This window comes from Eulemur rufifrons, chromosome 30 (assembly GCF_041146395.1).
Source record: "Eulemur rufifrons isolate Redbay chromosome 30, OSU_ERuf_1, whole genome shotgun sequence".
Lineage (NCBI taxonomy): Eukaryota > Metazoa > Chordata > Mammalia > Primates > Lemuridae > Eulemur > Eulemur rufifrons.
Genome location: NC_091012.1, coordinates 99,374,635 through 99,391,668, shown reverse-complemented (window position 1 = coordinate 99,391,668; position 17,034 = coordinate 99,374,635). Strand labels below are relative to the sequence as shown.

Genomic DNA, 17,034 nt, shown 5'->3' with positions numbered 1-17,034 from the left:
TTTTTTCTTTGACACAGAGTCTCGCTCTGTCATCCAGGCTAGAGTGCCGTGGCGTCAGCCTCGCTCACAGCAACCTCAGAGTCCTGGGCTCAAGCGATCCTCCTGCCTCAGCCTCCCGAGTAGCTGGGACTACAGGCACTCGCCACCATACTCAGCTAATGTTTTCTATTTTTAGTAGAGACAGGGTCTCCCTCTTGCTCAGGCTGGTCTAGAACTCTTGAGCTCAAGCAATCCTCCCACCTCGGCCTCCCAGAGTGCTAGGATTACAGGCGTGAGCCACCATACCTGGCCATAAGGCAAAAATTATAACACTGTATTGTGTAGCGTATAATGTATGTAGATGTAATATATATAACAATTATAGCTTAAAGCCTGGAAGAAATTAATAATTGAGTACCATAAACTGAGTGGCTTAAAACAACAGAAATTTATCACCTCATAGTTCTGGAGGCTAGAAGTCCAAAATCAAAATGTTGGCAGGGCCATGCTTTTTCTGAAGGCCCTAGGGGAGTAACCTTCCTTGACTCTTTCTAGCTCCTGGTGGTTGTAATCCTTGACGTTCCTTGGCTTGTAGACGCATCATCACTGAGCCTCCATCATCACATGGTGTACTCACTCCTGTGTGTGTGAATTTCTCTCTTCTTATTAGGATTCCAGTCATTGGATTAGGTGTGACCCTGATATAGTATGATCTCATTTGAATGTGATTACACCTGCAAAGACCCTATTTCCAAACAAGGTCACAATCACAGGTTCTGGGTGAACACAAATGTTGGGAGGATGCTATTCAACCCAGTACAGAGTGTCATATTTTAAAAATCTTCTTGACTGTGTCTGGAGTAGAGGCCCAGCATTCCTAATTCTAAAAATCCTCGCTGACTTGACAAATGATATCAATGTTCACCTGAAAAAGTAATAACTAGAACATTTCTAAAAAAAAAAAAAAGGAAAGTGATATAAAACTAGTTCTGTCAGATATTTAAAATACTACAAAGCTAAAATGATTAAAATAGTTTAGTATAAGTAAAAATTAAATCAATAGAATAGATTCCATAAGTAGACCCAAATATATAAAGCAATTTCATTTATGATAAAGGTAGCAGTTGAAATCAGTGGGGAAACGAGGGCTTATTCCACAAATGGCGCTTAGATAACTGGCTATTTGGTGGTGGTGGGGTGGGGGGAAGTATCCTCATCTCACTCCTTATACCAAAATATAATTTTAGATGTATCAGAAGTGGAAATAGAAAAAAAGTGAAAATATAAAAATTTTCGAAGAAAATATGGATGTACTTATTTGTACTCTAGAAATAGGGAAGGCCCCTTTAAAGCAGAATCCCAAACCCAGATACTATAAAGGAAAAGATTGATGGATTTGACTGAATAAAAGTGAAAAGATTTGTGAGGCAAAAAAACACCATAAACAAATCAAAAGACTGGGCCGGATACAGTGGCTCATGCCTGTATTCTCAGCACTGTGGGAGGCCGAGTCGAGAGAATTGCTTAAGGCCAGAAGTTCTAGACCAGCCTGGGCAAAATAGCCAGACACTATCTCTACAAAAAATGAGAAAAATTAGCCAGGTGTTGTGGTATGAGCCTGTAGTCCCAGCTACTTGGGAGGCCAAGGTGAGAAGATCACTTGAGTCCAGGAGTTTGAGGCTACAGTGAGCTATGATAGCACCATTGCACTATAGCCAGGGCGACAGAGTGAGATCCTGTCTCAAAAAAAGAAAAAAAATTCACCAGAACTGGGAAAACGTATTTGCAACATATGTGACAAAGGGCTAATTTCTTTAATTTACAAAGAGTTCAGAAAAATCAATATGAAACAGGCAAAACCCAATAGTAAATCAGCTAGGGAATAAGCAAGTAGTTTATAGAGAAAGACATACACATATCAACAGAGATTTGAGATGTCCACCCTCATCCATGATTGAATGGAAATCAAAACAATAAAATACCATCTTTGCCTGTCAGATTGTATGATTATATGCAGAGCTAGTGAGAGTATGAGGAAACAGATACTTTCACACACTGCTGCTGGTAGGACTGTAAGCAAGTGCAACGTTTTGAGGGTACAATTTGGCAATATATATCAAAATCGAACACACACATATTCCTTAACTAAATGTTGCAGGCTTTGCTAGTGCCTTCCTAGCAATCATTCCCACTTTTTCCTTCCTAACAACTCGTATATTTTTATTTGTGTATTCATTCTTTCCACTCATAGCCCATGTATTTTGGGGTAAACTGATCCTAATCCCAGTTCTTCTAGTCACAGACATTATTACTTCAGGGGAGGACTTGTGACCTATACAAGCCAATTAGGGTGAGCCCTGGGAGTCCTGCTTGGAATGCTTGGTCAGAAGTTTTCTGTTTCCTGCTGGACTTAAAGGAAGAGACTCAGCCTTCATTGCCATTGGCAGCCATCTTATGGCCACCTTGGCTACAACATGGTTTTCGACCTTAAGCATGCATCAGAATGACCTAGTTTGTTGAAACACAGATTGCTGGTCTCCACCCCCGGAGTTTCAGATTCTGTAGCTCTGAGGTAGGAACTGATAATTTGCATTTCTAAGAAGTTGTGAGGTGATGGTGATGGTGAAGGTGATACTGCTGGTTCAGGAATGAAGACAGAGTGATGGGTCTACATTTAGAAAACCACTTGGAAAAAATATGGACTGCAGAGCAGAAAGACTGAAAGAAACTGAGTAGCTCTAGCTCATCCTACTGCTGGAATTGTGTTTTGTTACTTGCAACCAAAAGCATCCTAACCAATACACTGGGCAATCTTGCCACTAAAAATGTGCCCTGTGGATATCTTTGTAGAAGTTCACCAAAATTATATGTACATGGATGATTACAGCAGCATTGTTTGTAATAGCTAAAACTGGAAACAATCAAACCACTGGGAATTAATCCCATCTAATGGAATAGTATCTAGTGTTAAATATTAAATAGTTTGTATATGCTATTAGAGAAATATCTCTAAGATAAGTATAAAAAATCATGATGACAAAATTTTATGCTTTTTTAAAAAATAGATAAATATATGCATGTTTATGTTTAATTATTTCCTAAGAGGAAATCATGATTTAAAATGGTAATATTTGGGGGTTTGGGATTGAGGTGGTGCTATAGGTTTTTTAGTCTTCACTGTGTGCATTTCTGTTCTGTTTGAAATGTCTAACTTTAGGTAAGTTTTCCTTTTTAAAAAAAGAAAATATCATTTGGAGCTATCTGGGCAAGACATAAGCCAATTTTAATTTCCTTCTTTGTATTTCTATATTGAAAAACAACTAACAAATGTAATAAATCATGATAAGATGAATGGAAAAGTAAAGACTTCTCAGGTATTCTGATATGCAGCCAGGCTTGGGTGGCACTGACATGGGGTATAGGTTATAAGCTGGTGAAGACTTTCTGCATTTCTAATAGGCTCCTAGGTAATGCTAATGATGTTGAACCACTGATCAGACTTTGAATGGGAAGAAAAAAGAAGGAGAAGAGGAAGTAGGAAGAGGGCAACAGGGCCATGAAGATGAAAAAGGAACAGATATGAGACACTGCAGAAGTATAATGATTGGGCATGTAGGATAAGGAAAGAATCTGGGATGACTGAGATTTTTGTCCTGGGTGACTATGAGAATGATGGTGACATTAACCAGAGATAGAGGAAGAAAGCTGGAGAAGGAGAAGGTACAGGAAACAATAGAGGAGTGGGAGTAAGACTTCATATTTAAACATATTAACTTGTGATTTATCTAGGAGAGTATTATGTGGATTTTTCCAGCAGTCCATTTGTGCCCTCCATCTGGAGCTCAGTAGAATTCAGTTAGAGGTTGATTTGGGAATCATCTGTATAGAGGTAAGAGTTGAAGCCATAGCTCAGGATGAAACTGACCAGGGAGAAAATGGCTGAGAGAACAGAAATTTTGGGAAATGTTAGTTAATTTTTTTTTTAAGAGACAGGATCTTGTTTTGTCCCCAGGCTGGAGTGCAGTGGTGCAATCGTAGCTCACTGTAACCTTGAACTCCTGGGCTCAAGCAATCCTGCCTCAGCCTCTCAAGTAGCTTGGAATACAGGCATGTGCCACCACGCTCAGCTAATTTTTTAAATTTTTTGTAGTTTCTCAGGCTGGTCTCCAACTCTTGGCCTCAAGCAATCCTCCACCTCGGCCCCCTGAAGTGCTGGGATGACCAGGCCTGGCCCAGAAATGGTAATCTTAAGAGACAAGCTAAGGAAGGAAATGAAGAAGTAGTCAGGGAGATACTAGATACTCTGAAGGGTCCTCCAACTACAGGGCAACTAGATACTGCAGAAAACATAACTTTTATTGCATTGCTGGATATGCGAATTAACAATTGCTATATCATAAACCATCCCCAAACTCTGTGACTTGAAATCATTTATCATTGCTCATGAGTCCATGGGTTGGCTAAATAGCTCTGCTAATCTGGATTAGGCTTAGCTGATCTTGCATGGATTCACTAATGTATCTGTGGTCTTCTGGTGAGTTGGCTGGGGGCTCACAGATCTAGGGTGGTCTTGGCTGCAATAGCTGGATAACTGGGCTTCTCATCTTCCAGAAGGATAGCCCAGGTTCACTCACATGGTAGTTCCAGGGGTCCAAGAGAATGAGTAGAAGCACGCAAAGCTTCTTGTGGCCTAGGCTTAGACCTCACATAATAACACTTCTGCCACAGTCTGTTGACCAAAGGAAAACACAAGACTAGTCCACATTCAGAGAGTGGAGAAATAGATACCATCTCTTAATGGGAGGAGCTGCAAAGGGTGTAGATACAGGGAGATGTAAACAATTATGGCGATTTTTATAATCAGTCTATCTATCAATAATCTATCCATCAAGTCTATTTACTAGAAGTAAAAGGAATCTTCAAGAAGCAAACAAAACAAAACAAGCAAACAAACAAAAGCCATGACAACAACAAACCCCAGTGAGCTGGTTGGAATGAGCAGGGCACTTGATGACACTTCCAAAACTAAGATAGGGGTATTTCCTTGGAAAACTGAGGTGCTCTTACTGGAAGAAATGAGGAAAGGCCACTGGTCATGTAGGAAAACAGCCGCCTCCGAATCCAAAATTCATTTGAAAATTCTAGAAATACTTTAAGATGAAAAAGTCTTTGTCTTTCTGGTTTGTGAAACCAGTATGCATATGGGGCAACATTTAGGAGTTTGACCTGGGACTCAAAACCAGTATGTCATCCATCTCTTCCTAATGTATTGAAAATGTTTTCACATCCACTAGCTGTGTTATTCTCAAAACTACCTGTAAGAGAGGTAAGGTAGTCATTATTATTCCTATTTGATATGACTTTTTAAAACAATATTTTCACTATCTCATAAAGGTGAACATTAGCATGCCTGACCAGCAGGAGACATGTATAAAACCATTCATTTCAATGTAAATGGGAACAACACATATTTCCATTGGACAGAAAAAATGGGTAGACAAATTGTGGCATTTTCACACAATGGAATACTATACAGAAGTGAAAATGAATTAACTACAGCTACATGCAACACATCTGAGTCTTAGAGAAATCAAGTTAAGTGAAAAAAGGAAGTTACATAAAACTACATAAAATAACATTTTATAAAATTAAAAAGGAAGTAAAATAATATATAGTTCAGGTTTAATTACATATGTCATAAAAATATTTAAAAAGAAAATAAAGGGCTGGGTGCGGTGGCTCACGCCTATAATCCTAGCACTCTGGGAGGCCGAGGCGGGAGGATCATTTGAGCTCAGGAGTTCGAGATCAGCCTGAGCAAGAGCGAGACCCCCATCTCTACTAAAAATAGAAAGAAATTATATGGACAGCTAAAAATATATATAGGAAAATTAGCTGGGCATGGTGGCACATGCCTGTATTCCCAGTTACTCGGGAGGCTGAGGCAGGAGGATCGCTTGAGCCCAGGAGTTTGAGGTTGCTGTGAGCTAGGCTGATGCCACGGCACTCTAGCCCGGGCAACAGAGTGAGACTCTGTCTCAAAAAAAAAAAAAAAAAAAAGAAAGAAAGAAAGAAAAGAAAGGAATAAAAACTAAAATACAAGATACTGGTCACCCCTGGGGATGATGTGGAAAGAAGGGTGATGGGATAGTTCTTAGATTGGGCAGTGAGTTCATGAATGTTCATTTTATTATTGAATTTCATAACATATATTATATATCCTTTTGCATTTATCAAATATTATATAAATAATTTTTAGGTAGTCAAAAAAGGAAAGAGAAATAGGAGAGAAAGTTCAGGGAAGCCAGAGAGTTTCAGTAAATGGGTTGTGTTTCAGCGTCAAACACCATGGAAGTCCTCAGCAAGATGAGGCCTGTATGGAAACCCTGGACTTGGAGACTGGGAGCACACTGCTCATCTTTGGAAGCAGCCAAATTCATTCAAATGGGGAGGGCTGATGCCAGATTATAGGATGGGAAGGAATGTGTTATGGGAGGGTACACAAATCTTTTATCTACTATCTCCTCCCAAACCCACAACAGCTAACATTTATCAAGGCTGTATTATATGTCAGTCCTTTTGCATATACTATGTCATTTAATCCTCACAACCCCCTCCACAGGGTGGGCTAGGGGAACTAAACTCAATGCTTGTGTTACTACCAGATCATATTCACTTCTGACCACGTGCAGAGAACCCCTATGATACTGGAATGGGAATGAATGCTTCACTATTCCATTCTAAATTTTAGGTACAAGGACTCAAATGGTCAGGTAATGGCAACCAACCAAAAGGTGATGAATCATGTCTATCCAGAAACAGATCACATACCCCCCATCCCCATGCTGGGGGAAATGAAGCCACATGACTGACAGTCAACCCACCTCTACTACAAGATAGGGAGGGGCAGTTCCCCAAAGGAAAAACCTGAGTTTAATTGCCAGAATAAGGAAGGAATGCTGGCCAGGCAGAAATGAGAGTTATCTACCAAACCAAAATCAACTTAGATTTAGAACCCTGGTTTTATTACTTATTAGCTGTGTGTGTGAATTTGGGCACCACTGAATCGGTTTGCTTATCTGTAAAGTGGGGATGGTACTTACTTTGAAGAGTTGTTTGAGTATTAGAAATAATGTACAAGAGTTTAGTACTATGCCTGGTACCAAAAAAGCCTACAATAGATGGTAACTTTTAAAAGCCAAATGCTAGATTTCCTACTATTAAATTCTCTGAGTCCCAACACTCAAAGATCAAAGGTTAGGAAAAGACATCTGTAGCTATAATGAACCTATATAAAACAAAGTATGTTATAAACAGTAAGTTTTCATTTAAGGATAGTGTTTACAAGCTTCAGCAGACTTCTATTGCTAACCTTTATTTTTTTTATTTATGTATTTTATATGTATACATTTTTGAGACAGAGTCTCACTTTGTTTCCCGGGCTAGAGTACTGTGGCATCAGCCTAGCTCACAGCAACCTCAAACTCCTGGGCTCAAGCAATCCTTCTGCCTCAGCCTCTCGAGTAACTAAGACTACAGGCATGTGCCACCATGCCCAGCTAGTTTTTTCTATATATATTTTTAGATGTCCATATAATTTCTTTCTATTTTTAGTAGAGATGGGGGTCTCGCTTTTGCTCTGTCTGGTCTTGAACTCCTGAGCTCAAACGATCCACCCGCCTCGGCCTCCCAGAGTGCTAGGATGACGCGTGAGCCACTGCACTGGGCCCTATTGCTCACCTTTAGGTTCAGCTGTTTCCTTTTATAATCTGTACACACAAGGCACAGAGTGGTTGGGGAGGCCAAGCCCAGCTAGCATCATTCAGCAGAAGCAGTAAGAAGAAATGCCCTAGTACTGGCTTCAGATTCTATTCCAAGTATCCCTCTATTGCTCAAAGGTTACTCAGAGCTCATTTTTTTTTTTCAGAACCCAATTTTGAGAGACATTTACATGAATACCATTTAAAGGTGAACCTTTATACTCAATCTTCCTGTGTTTTTGTCACCAGTATATCCTCTGCCTTGAAAGTCCGCAATCTGTTTTGTACCAAGGGACATTGGCAAAGGTGTTTTAGCTGTCCTTGATTTATTCATCAAACATTTACTAAGTACATGCTGTGCAACAGGTGCCAAGAATACAGAGATGGTCAAGCACAGTCACTACTCACAGTTTAATCTAGGGGCACACATTCAGCAAAGTGCTATAGGTATAGAGGATGACTGTGTTGAGTCTATACATGGATCTCTAGTTGAAGATCAGGAAAAGAATTATAAAGACATGAGCTGAATCTTACAGGAAAAATCAAAACTGCACCAGAGACAAAGGGAAAGAGGCATTCTAGGCAATGGTACAAGCAAATAAGAAGATATGAACAGCTTAATGTGTATGGGATGCATTTTATTATTGCTGGAGTTGGGTAGGGGAGGTAGGAAATGAGGCTAGAGAAGTGGTCAGGGGCTAGATCATAAAAGGACGATGGAAGTTGGAGAGCAGTGTGTTAGAAGGACAAATTTACTCTGGCAGTTGATAAACATGGTGGATTAAAGCAACGGTTCTAACTTTCTCTTGTGTCATAAATTCCTTTAAGAACCTGAAAAAAGGTAGGAGCCCTTTCACTGGAAAAAGGTACACACACATAAACACAAAGTGTTGCTTAAAATTGCCTGGGTAAATTGCTGAGTAAGACAGGGGAGCAACCACAACAGTTCAGGTGAGGCATGATGAGGCCTGAACTAAGCCACAGGAGTTCAGACAGAAAAGAGGAGCCAGATGTGAGAAATAGAAACATGGTTGCGTGTGATCAACAGATCTTGTCACCAACTGGATTTGAGAAATGAGGGAAAGGCACTAGTTTAATTTTTTTTTTTTTTTTGAGACAGAGTCTCGCTCTGTTGTCCAGGCTGGAGTGCCATGGGGTCAGCCTAGCTCACAGCAACCTCAGACTCCTGGGCTCAACGAGCCTCCTGCCTCAGCCCCCCAAGTAGCTGGGACTACAGGTGCTTGCCACTATGCCCAGCTAATTTTTTCTATTTTTAGTTGCCCGGCTAATTTTTTTTCTATCTTTTAGTAGAGATGGGGGTCTTGTTCTTGCTCAGGCTGGTCTCGAACTCCTGAGCTCAAGCAATTCTTCTACCTTAGCCTCCCAGAGTGCTAGGATTACAGGGGTGAACCACAGCACCCGGCCAGTTTAAGATAATTAACTTGAAGGTTGATTTGTGATTTAGACAACTGAGTAGAAGGTAATGTCATCATGGAAAGGAGCATACTTCAGAAGAAAGGATGGGGCTGGGTTCAGTGGCTCATGCCTGTAATCCTAGCAGTCTGGGAAGCCGAGGTGGGAGGATTGCTTTGGGGTCAGGAGTTCGAGACCAGCCTGAGCAAGAGAGAAACCCCTCCCCCACCACCATTTCTACTAAAAATAGAAAAAATTAGCTGGGCATGGTGGCACGGGTCTGTAGTCCCAGCTTCTCAGGAGGCTGAGCCAGGAGAATCACAGGATATAACCTGTGATCTAATGATTCCATTTCTAGTAAACTATCCTAAGGGAATGAATGATCAGATATAAGCAAGATTTAATATGTGACTATCTTTGTAGTATTATTTATTTATTTTCATTTAATTGCTATTTATTTTCATAAACATGAGGTATTTCAACGTGCTAAGATGCAGCACTAAATATATACATTCTGAAGAAATTAAACACAGAACTTTGCATTTACCTAGTTCTATGCACCAAACATGAACAAATTTCTAGTAAACTATCCTAAGGGAATGAATGATCAGATATAGGCAAGATTTAATATGTGACTATCTTTGTAGTATTTATTTTCATTTAACTGCTATTTATTTTCATAAACATGAGGTATTTCAATGTGCTATAAGATGCAGCACTAAATATATACATTCTGAAGAAATTAAACACAGAATTTTCCATTTACCCAGTTCTATGCACCAAACATGAACAAATACATTAACAGGAAGAAACAGGCTAGGAAAAAGGCATATATATATATATATATATATAGTAAATTTCTTTACAAAAGTTTCTTAGTTCAAAAAGTGATACTTTAATATCTGCTCAAAACTTTCACAACTTATTTTCATACGAAAATATAAGTATCAAATTTAGTTATGTATCAGCATCATATTAAAGTATACAGGCAGCGTAAGAATTAGTACAGTACATAACAGAGATTAACAATATATTTGTATACAAAACATGCTCCTGAAACATTGAGGTATTATTACAGTACTTAGGTATGAACTTCAAGTCTAATACTGGCCGCAAAAGCCACCTCCCATAACTCAGGACTTATACGAAAGGCGGGTGTGTCAATGGTATTTACAGAAATGTTCCCCAGGGGTATCAAATGGCAAACCCCTTACATGGCATCTGCTGGAACCTAAGCACCATTTTATTTATTTATTTTTTTTAGTCTGTGCAAGCATCCTTTAATGTTTACAGCTGCAAATATCAAACACATCTTCCAGCTTAGCACTCTCTCTTTGGCAAAATTGTGTGATGTCAGGCTCTGACTTTCAGTTGCATATCTCCACAGATACAGTTAACCCACAACATATCTACTTTAGCTTATTTATGACAAACAAAATAAAGAAAAAATCCACAGGGTTCTCATTCACAATATCTTTAAAAAAGCACATACGCCCCCGTCCCCTCTCCCCACCCCCATCCCCACCAGTCAGAACATGACGAGTGCGATGTGCACTGTCTAGGGAATGAACACACTTGAAGCTCAGACTCGGGGGGATGGGGAGGCATGGGCAATATATATAACCTGAACTTTTGTACCCCCATAATGAACTGAAATAATAATAAAAAAAAGCACATACGTTGTAAAACTGCTATTTCTAAAGAGAAATAAACAAGTTAAGAAATTTTTAAAATATGCAAAACAAAAACAACATGTGCAAGGTCTACGTAGTAATACTGCTGGCCATAAGCACCATTTTAAAAGAAGGAATGACTTTCTGTTGTTTATAACTTGGAACAAACAAGGTGAATTCAACAGCCCCAGAGGCTCCCAACTGTAATGAACTCCCATCCCTGTCCCGGAGGTGAGGTGGAGGAGACGCAGGCTCTCCAGGTCCTGGCAGAACCCCACTTGGGTGGTCCTGCTTCCCACCCAGGGCCAAACTCGACAGGGGACCGATCTGAAAGTAAACCAACATTCTTAATGTCAACACAATGTTTGTTAAAAAGAAAAATCAAAATGTGCAAAGTGGCAGTGATTGTCCAGTTTTGAGAAGCATTGAGCAACTCCACTCAATTTTCCTTAGCAACTGCTGCTGTCTTGCCTGCAATTTTTCCTTTTTCCGCAAAAGCTCCTGCTTTTCGACCTGAAGGGAATGGACATACTCAGTGGCCTTATTCAAAATGACCGCCTTGGAGGCCTTCTCGTTGTTCACCAACTCCGGCACGTGGTCCCTGAGCGTGAGGAAGCTGGACCGCAGGTGGTCGCGGCGCTTGCGCTCCAGGATGCTGTGGTAGAGGCGACGTTTGTTTTCCTCCGAGTCAGAGTTGAGGGGACTCGAGCTCATACCTTCTGGGAGGATGATGCTCTTGCGGCGACGACTTTGGGACACCTTATTCTTAATCTTCTTTTGGGGCGGTGCATCCTCGCTCTCCTCATCGGGCGACGGGGCGGCATAGTTGTGCTGCCGCTGGTGGATGGGCAGGCATCGTTTCCGGATTAGTTTTCTGGACTGAGCCCCCCCAGGGCCCAACGCTGCATTCTCGGGACGCGTGGTGACAGCCTCGCTGTTGGAGGACGAGCGCCGCTTCTCCACGGTGACCACATCAATTTCCTCCGTTTCGTCTTCCTCTTCGTCATCTTCATCATCTGAGCCGCTCAGACTGTCCTCTCCGGAAGTGCTGAGGGCCTTATGGTCGCTGCCGCTGGCCGGGCGGCCGCCTGCGCGTGGAGGGGCGGCCACTGGGGCCCCGGCTGGGGCGGCCGCACTCGCCCCCAAGGCGACCGCAGCGCCCGCGGCTGGGGCGGCCGCACTCGCCCCCAAGGCGACCGCAGCGCCCGCGGCTGGGGCGGCCGCACTCGCCCCCAAGGCGACCGCAGCGCCCGCGGCTGGGGCGGCCGCACTCGCCCCCAAGGCGACCGCAGCGCCCGCGGCTGGGGCGGCCGCACTCGCCCCCAAGGCGACCGCAGCGCCCGCCGCCGGGGCACTGGCCGGGGCGGCGGGTGCGGGCTCCCGCTTGTTCACCGGGAAGGGGAAGACCTTGGCGGGATCCACGCATTGGGCTGCCGGGTGGGCCAGCTCGGCGGGCAGGGCAGCCCCGGGGCGGCCGGCTCCCGCAGCCCCGCGGTGCCCGCGACCTGCAGGGCTGGCGGCGCCCGTTCCCGGGGTCGGGGCGGCGGGCGCGGGCGCCGGCTCCCGCTTGTTCACCGGGAAGGGGAAGACCACGGCGGGAAACACGTATTCGGCGGGCAGGGCGGCCCCGGGGCGGCCGGCTCCCGCAGCCCCGCGGTGCCCGCGACCTGCAGGGCTGGCGGCGCCCGCTCCCGGGGTCGGGGCGGCGGAGCCGGCAGAGCCGGTGGCCGGCGGCCCGCGGCCGTGCTGCAGCTTCTCGCTCACCGTGAGCCCCAGCTTGTCGCGGGCTGAGAAGCCGCTCCACATGCAGTCCTGGAGGATGACTGGGTTGGGGGTGAGGCCGCCCAGTCCCCCCAAGCCGAATGCGTCCTCCTCGGCTGGGCTGCCCCACATGTCCTGATCGGTCAGCACCATCTTGGTGGTCCAGTATGAGGATTGTGGGCTGGGCTCCATGAAGCAGCGGCCGGGCGACAGCGGAGGCGTGGGCAGCAGCTCAAACTTCTTCCAGATGTCCTTCCCTAGGTGGGTCGAGTCGGGGCCGCCAAAGTAGAAGTCGTCTTCGTCCGGGTAGAAGCAGGGCTGCAGGGAAGCAAACTCGAGGTCTGGGTTCTTGCAGGTCATCCCCGGCATGGTGGACGCAGAGCAGCTCGGCATCAGCTCGCCTCCTGGCTGGCGATTGCAAACTTCTTTCCGCTCGGCTCGTTTTAATACTGGGGGCGCTTCCTTCCCGTGGGGGGCGTGGAAGGCGGGGGCCGGCGTCAACCTCCAACACTCCCGCCCACTGTTAGGATTCCAGAGGCGATTCTGCTCGGGTATCTCCGGGTGGCCCTGGGGGCGGGGGGCGGGGGGTGGGGGGTGGGAGGGCCTCAGGTGGCTGCAGTCTGTGTGCGCTTGCTTGCGCCTGGCTAGTGCTCGCTGGGCTCCAACCCAGTTCCCAGGAGCCCCCCGCCCCCGCATCCACCCAGCGCGTCCAGACAGATGACTGTCACAGGCTCTATCTTTGTAGTATTATTTATGATAAAAGAAAAAGTATAAATAGTAAATTACAGGAATGTTTAAATAAATTGATATATCCACATAATGAACATGCAGTCATTAAAAATCATGTTTTTGGGCCGGGCATGGTGGCTCACATCTGTAATCCTAGCACTCTGGGAGGCCAAGGTGGGAGGATCGCTTGAGCTCAGGAGTCTGAGACCAGCCTGAGCGAGAGGGAGACCCCATCTCTACTAAAAATAGAAAAATTAGCTGGGCGTGGTAGCACATGCCTGTAGTCCCAGCTACTTGGGAGGCTGAGGCAGGAGGCTCGCTTGAGTCCAGGAGTTTGAGGTTGCTGTGAGATAGGCTGACGCCACGGCACTCTAACCTGGGTGACAGAGTGAGACTCTGTCTCAAAAAAAAGAAAGGATGGGTTCAGTTTGGGAAATGCCAAGACAAGACAAAAGTGCCTTTAAAACATCCAAATAGGCCGGGCGTGGTGGCTCACGCCTGTAATCCTAGCACTCTGGGAGACCGAGGCGGGTGGATTGCTCGAGGTCAGGAGTTCGAGACCAGCCTGAGCAAGAGCGAGACCCCGTCTCTACTAAAAATAGAAAGAAATTATATGGACAACTAAAAACATATATAGAAAAAATTAGCCGGGCATGGTGGCGCATGCCTGTAGTCCCAGCTACTCGGGAGGCTGAGGCAGTAGGATCGCTTAAGCCCAGGAGTTTGAGGTTGCTGTGAGCTAGGCTGACACCACGGCACTCACTCTAGCCCGGGCAACAGAGCGAGACTCTGACTCAAAAAAAAAAAAAAACAAAAAACAAAAAAAAACCACATCCAAATAAAGATGTTAACCAGGAAGCTAAATATGTTCTTCCTTTTGATGATTCTTGTACTGGGTCTCTTGTCCTGATATTCTACAAATGAACTTCGAAATCTATGTGTAACACTCTGGATTAAGACAAGTATATCCCTCATTTGCAGAAAGGGATCCAGAGATGGGAGAAGAAATCAAACTTTACACACCCAAAATTATTTCACAATTTTTTTTTACTAAAAGAATAGATTTTTATTAAGCACTGTAAGTTTCTTTCCATCAGCATTAACAGAACAACAGACCAATTTCCATCACAGAACAACTCCTGAAACATTCTCATTCCTTTCTGAAACACTTCCATTAACTCCTGCAGTTTCCCCAAAGAAGCATCCATTCAAACTTACATTAATAAACTATGGAGCTTTTGTGGTGAGGTGGGCCAAAAAGGCAGGGTATTTGGAATCTGGGAGTGGGAAAGAGAAATACATATTATCCATCCACTAAACACACTGTCAAGAGCACAGGAGAGAAGATAGTAACACAGGAAAAAACAATGAAAGAATTTCTTACTTTTGTCATTAACATTATCAGGGAGCACTAAAAATCACTGATTCCTTGCAGTTAAAGTTTCTTTACCTAGTGTGTTATTCTAAAAATAGAACAGAATAGAATAAAAGGTAGGAGGGGAAGTGCCTTCTGGGAAGTAATTAAAATAAAAAGTCATCAGATTTGGCAGGGTTATGAGAGATTAATAAAATGAAATATTTAATTTGCTTCATTTACATGAAAATTCACTAGTCATTAGTTACTACCAACATAGACAAAAAAAGCATCTATAATGGGCAATGTCAAAAGCTGAAATGGGCACCCTAGCACAGGGGATGTTTTACTATTTTTAACTTGGAAAAGATGATTTTGTAAAAAATTACATTATTTTCTTAGAACATCAAAATAACCTCTGACAATATTGAAGATAATTAGCAGTAATAGGGGAGTAGGCACACTGAGCTCTCTACCTGCACCAGCAGGCTACTGCAATAAGCCAAAGGAAAAGAAAATAGAAAGTCAAAGAAGATGCCAAAGTCACAGGAGGAAGAAAAATACAGGGTGACACACAATGGAACAGTGAAAACTCACGCCCCAACCCCAAACCCCAAGCATATTTAGCAAATATGCACCAGGAAGTGAACAAGTATAATGATTAAACCTTAGTAGAATTATACTAACTACTTTAAACTGTGGTCTACTTGTATTGTCATTTCAAAGGGGGAGGGGTCTTAGAAGCTGAAATGGTAGCATTTACATGCCCACAGGAGCCTTCTAAGGTTCCAAAGGACTGAATCACCACAGCCAAACAGCTACCCCCACTTTCTTTCTACCCTACATAAGCATTCCTGCCCCCCACCCTCCACCTTAACTACCCTCCCTAATACCTTGTGGGCTGTTTTTCTTAGTGATCAAAAAAAGTTAGTGTGACTTGGCCAAAAATGTCAGAAAATCAAGATGGAGACAAAAATCAAATGTCACTAGCCAAAGCAAGTACCACTTCTTGGGCTTTTAAGTCTATCCGAAGTCCTACTGGCTCAGAATGAAAATGATACGAGTGAGCATAAGTTTCTCAGGCCTGGTCCAGACCAGACTGGCCACTGAATAAGGATAAGGAGTTATAACCCCAAGACACATCAGCAGAAATCAAGAACTGCGAGTCCTTGGGGATCAGTGGCTATACACAACCAGGGTGTTTTTGCTTGTGGCCCTATAAGGTAAAGGGGTCATTTTTGGGGGTTCCCATATGACTTTGTTCAAGAGAGGCCACATCACTGTCAGAAATGGAACCTCACGTGAAAGATGACAGTCTCTTGAAGTGACACAATAAAGATCAGACCCCACCTTCCCCAATTTGTCTTACAACTAGAAAAAAGTTCATCTCCCAGTAATGAACCTTAACGTTTTCTGGCTTTTAAGTTGTATATTTTGTCAGATAAATTAAAATCTAGGAATATGGCCATTTATAGTTCTTTCTTGTAAGTTTCCAAACCCAAAATGCTGAATCCAAATAAAAGTCAAGATTGGAGGTGAACCACTTGTTTCACCCTGGGCCAGGCTAGGGGAAAGTAAAGGTGTGTAGAAGGGAGAAAAGCAAGGTGGAATCATCCAGCTTTAGTAAACTGGAATCATCCCTGTTAAAGCAGCAATTTTACTTCTCACAGTAAATTCCTACAAAATAAGAAATCTTCTTAATGCTGTGAGAGTTAACAATACTGTCATCTGATTGTGTCAGATAAAGATGCACAGAAACAGCAACTGAAAAAAATACCTTACCAATTAACTCCAAGTACTTCCTACTAGAAAACGGATATATATATCTCGCAGCTCAGTGACTCTGGTTACTTTCAGAGCTCCAAAGGATTCATCCCTCTGTGGCTCCATAAAGAAAATTCCAAGCCATGTAAATTTACTACTAATTCCCTCTTTTACTGGATATAGAATCCTAACCTTCAAGATGTTATGAAAGGTTGGGTAGATCCAAGAGAAGAAGGGGGACCAAATTAGGGGAGCTGATTCCAAAGAGGAAGTTTCTGTATACTTTGTTTTTGTTTGTATCTATCTAGGTATACACTCTTGTCATCCTTTGGTTTATGTAAGAAGTATCTAGCCAGGGAGCAAGGCATTCCAGGGCTCCCTCTCCCTGTAAATTGTGGGTTCTCTTAAACTGGGCCAGACTAGGATTAAATAGTCTGAGACTGATTTCAATTTCCCATGATAAGGTCATTATAGGCGGCCAGTGAGCAAACAGCCTCCTGGTTGTCTGGGAAAAAATCACCAAGGACCTGCAGTGGATTAAGGTGTATGGGGTTTTTCAGAAAGAGAGAACCCTGCTAGAAGTTTAGTCAGTTGTATTCTA

General features: G+C 43.4%; 1 protein-coding gene across 1 annotated transcript; it reads right to left on the bottom strand.

Moving 5' to 3' along the window:
- Positions 1 to 11,003: 11,003 nt before the first annotated feature.
- On the bottom strand, positions 11,004 to 12,979 carry LOC138378995 (N-myc proto-oncogene protein-like). The gene is made up of 4 exons (XM_069464278.1): positions 12,493 to 12,979; positions 12,166 to 12,330; positions 11,260 to 11,991; positions 11,004 to 11,152 (listed from the first exon to the last, which is right to left on the bottom strand). Exons 1-4 carry the CDS (start codon positions 12,977 to 12,979, stop codon positions 11,004 to 11,006), a joined length of 1,533 nt encoding a protein of 510 aa, XP_069320379.1.
- Between the last annotated feature and the right edge of the window lie 4,055 nt (positions 12,980 to 17,034).

Bases quoted from the DNA above. Each gene is read 5' to 3' on its own strand.
- LOC138378995 (XM_069464278.1), bottom strand. From the start codon at position 12,979: ATGCCGAGCTGCTCTGCGTCCACCATGCCGGGGATGACCTGCAAGAAC. The intron at 11,992-12,165 runs GCGCTGCGGTCG...CGGCCGCCCCAG, and splicing joins GGCCAGTGCCCCGGCGGCGG to CCGCGGGCGCTGCGGTCGCC. The intron at 11,153-11,259 runs GTTGCTCAATGC...GTTTACTTTCAG, and splicing joins GCTAAGGAAAATTGAGTGGA to ATCGGTCCCCTGTCGAGTTT.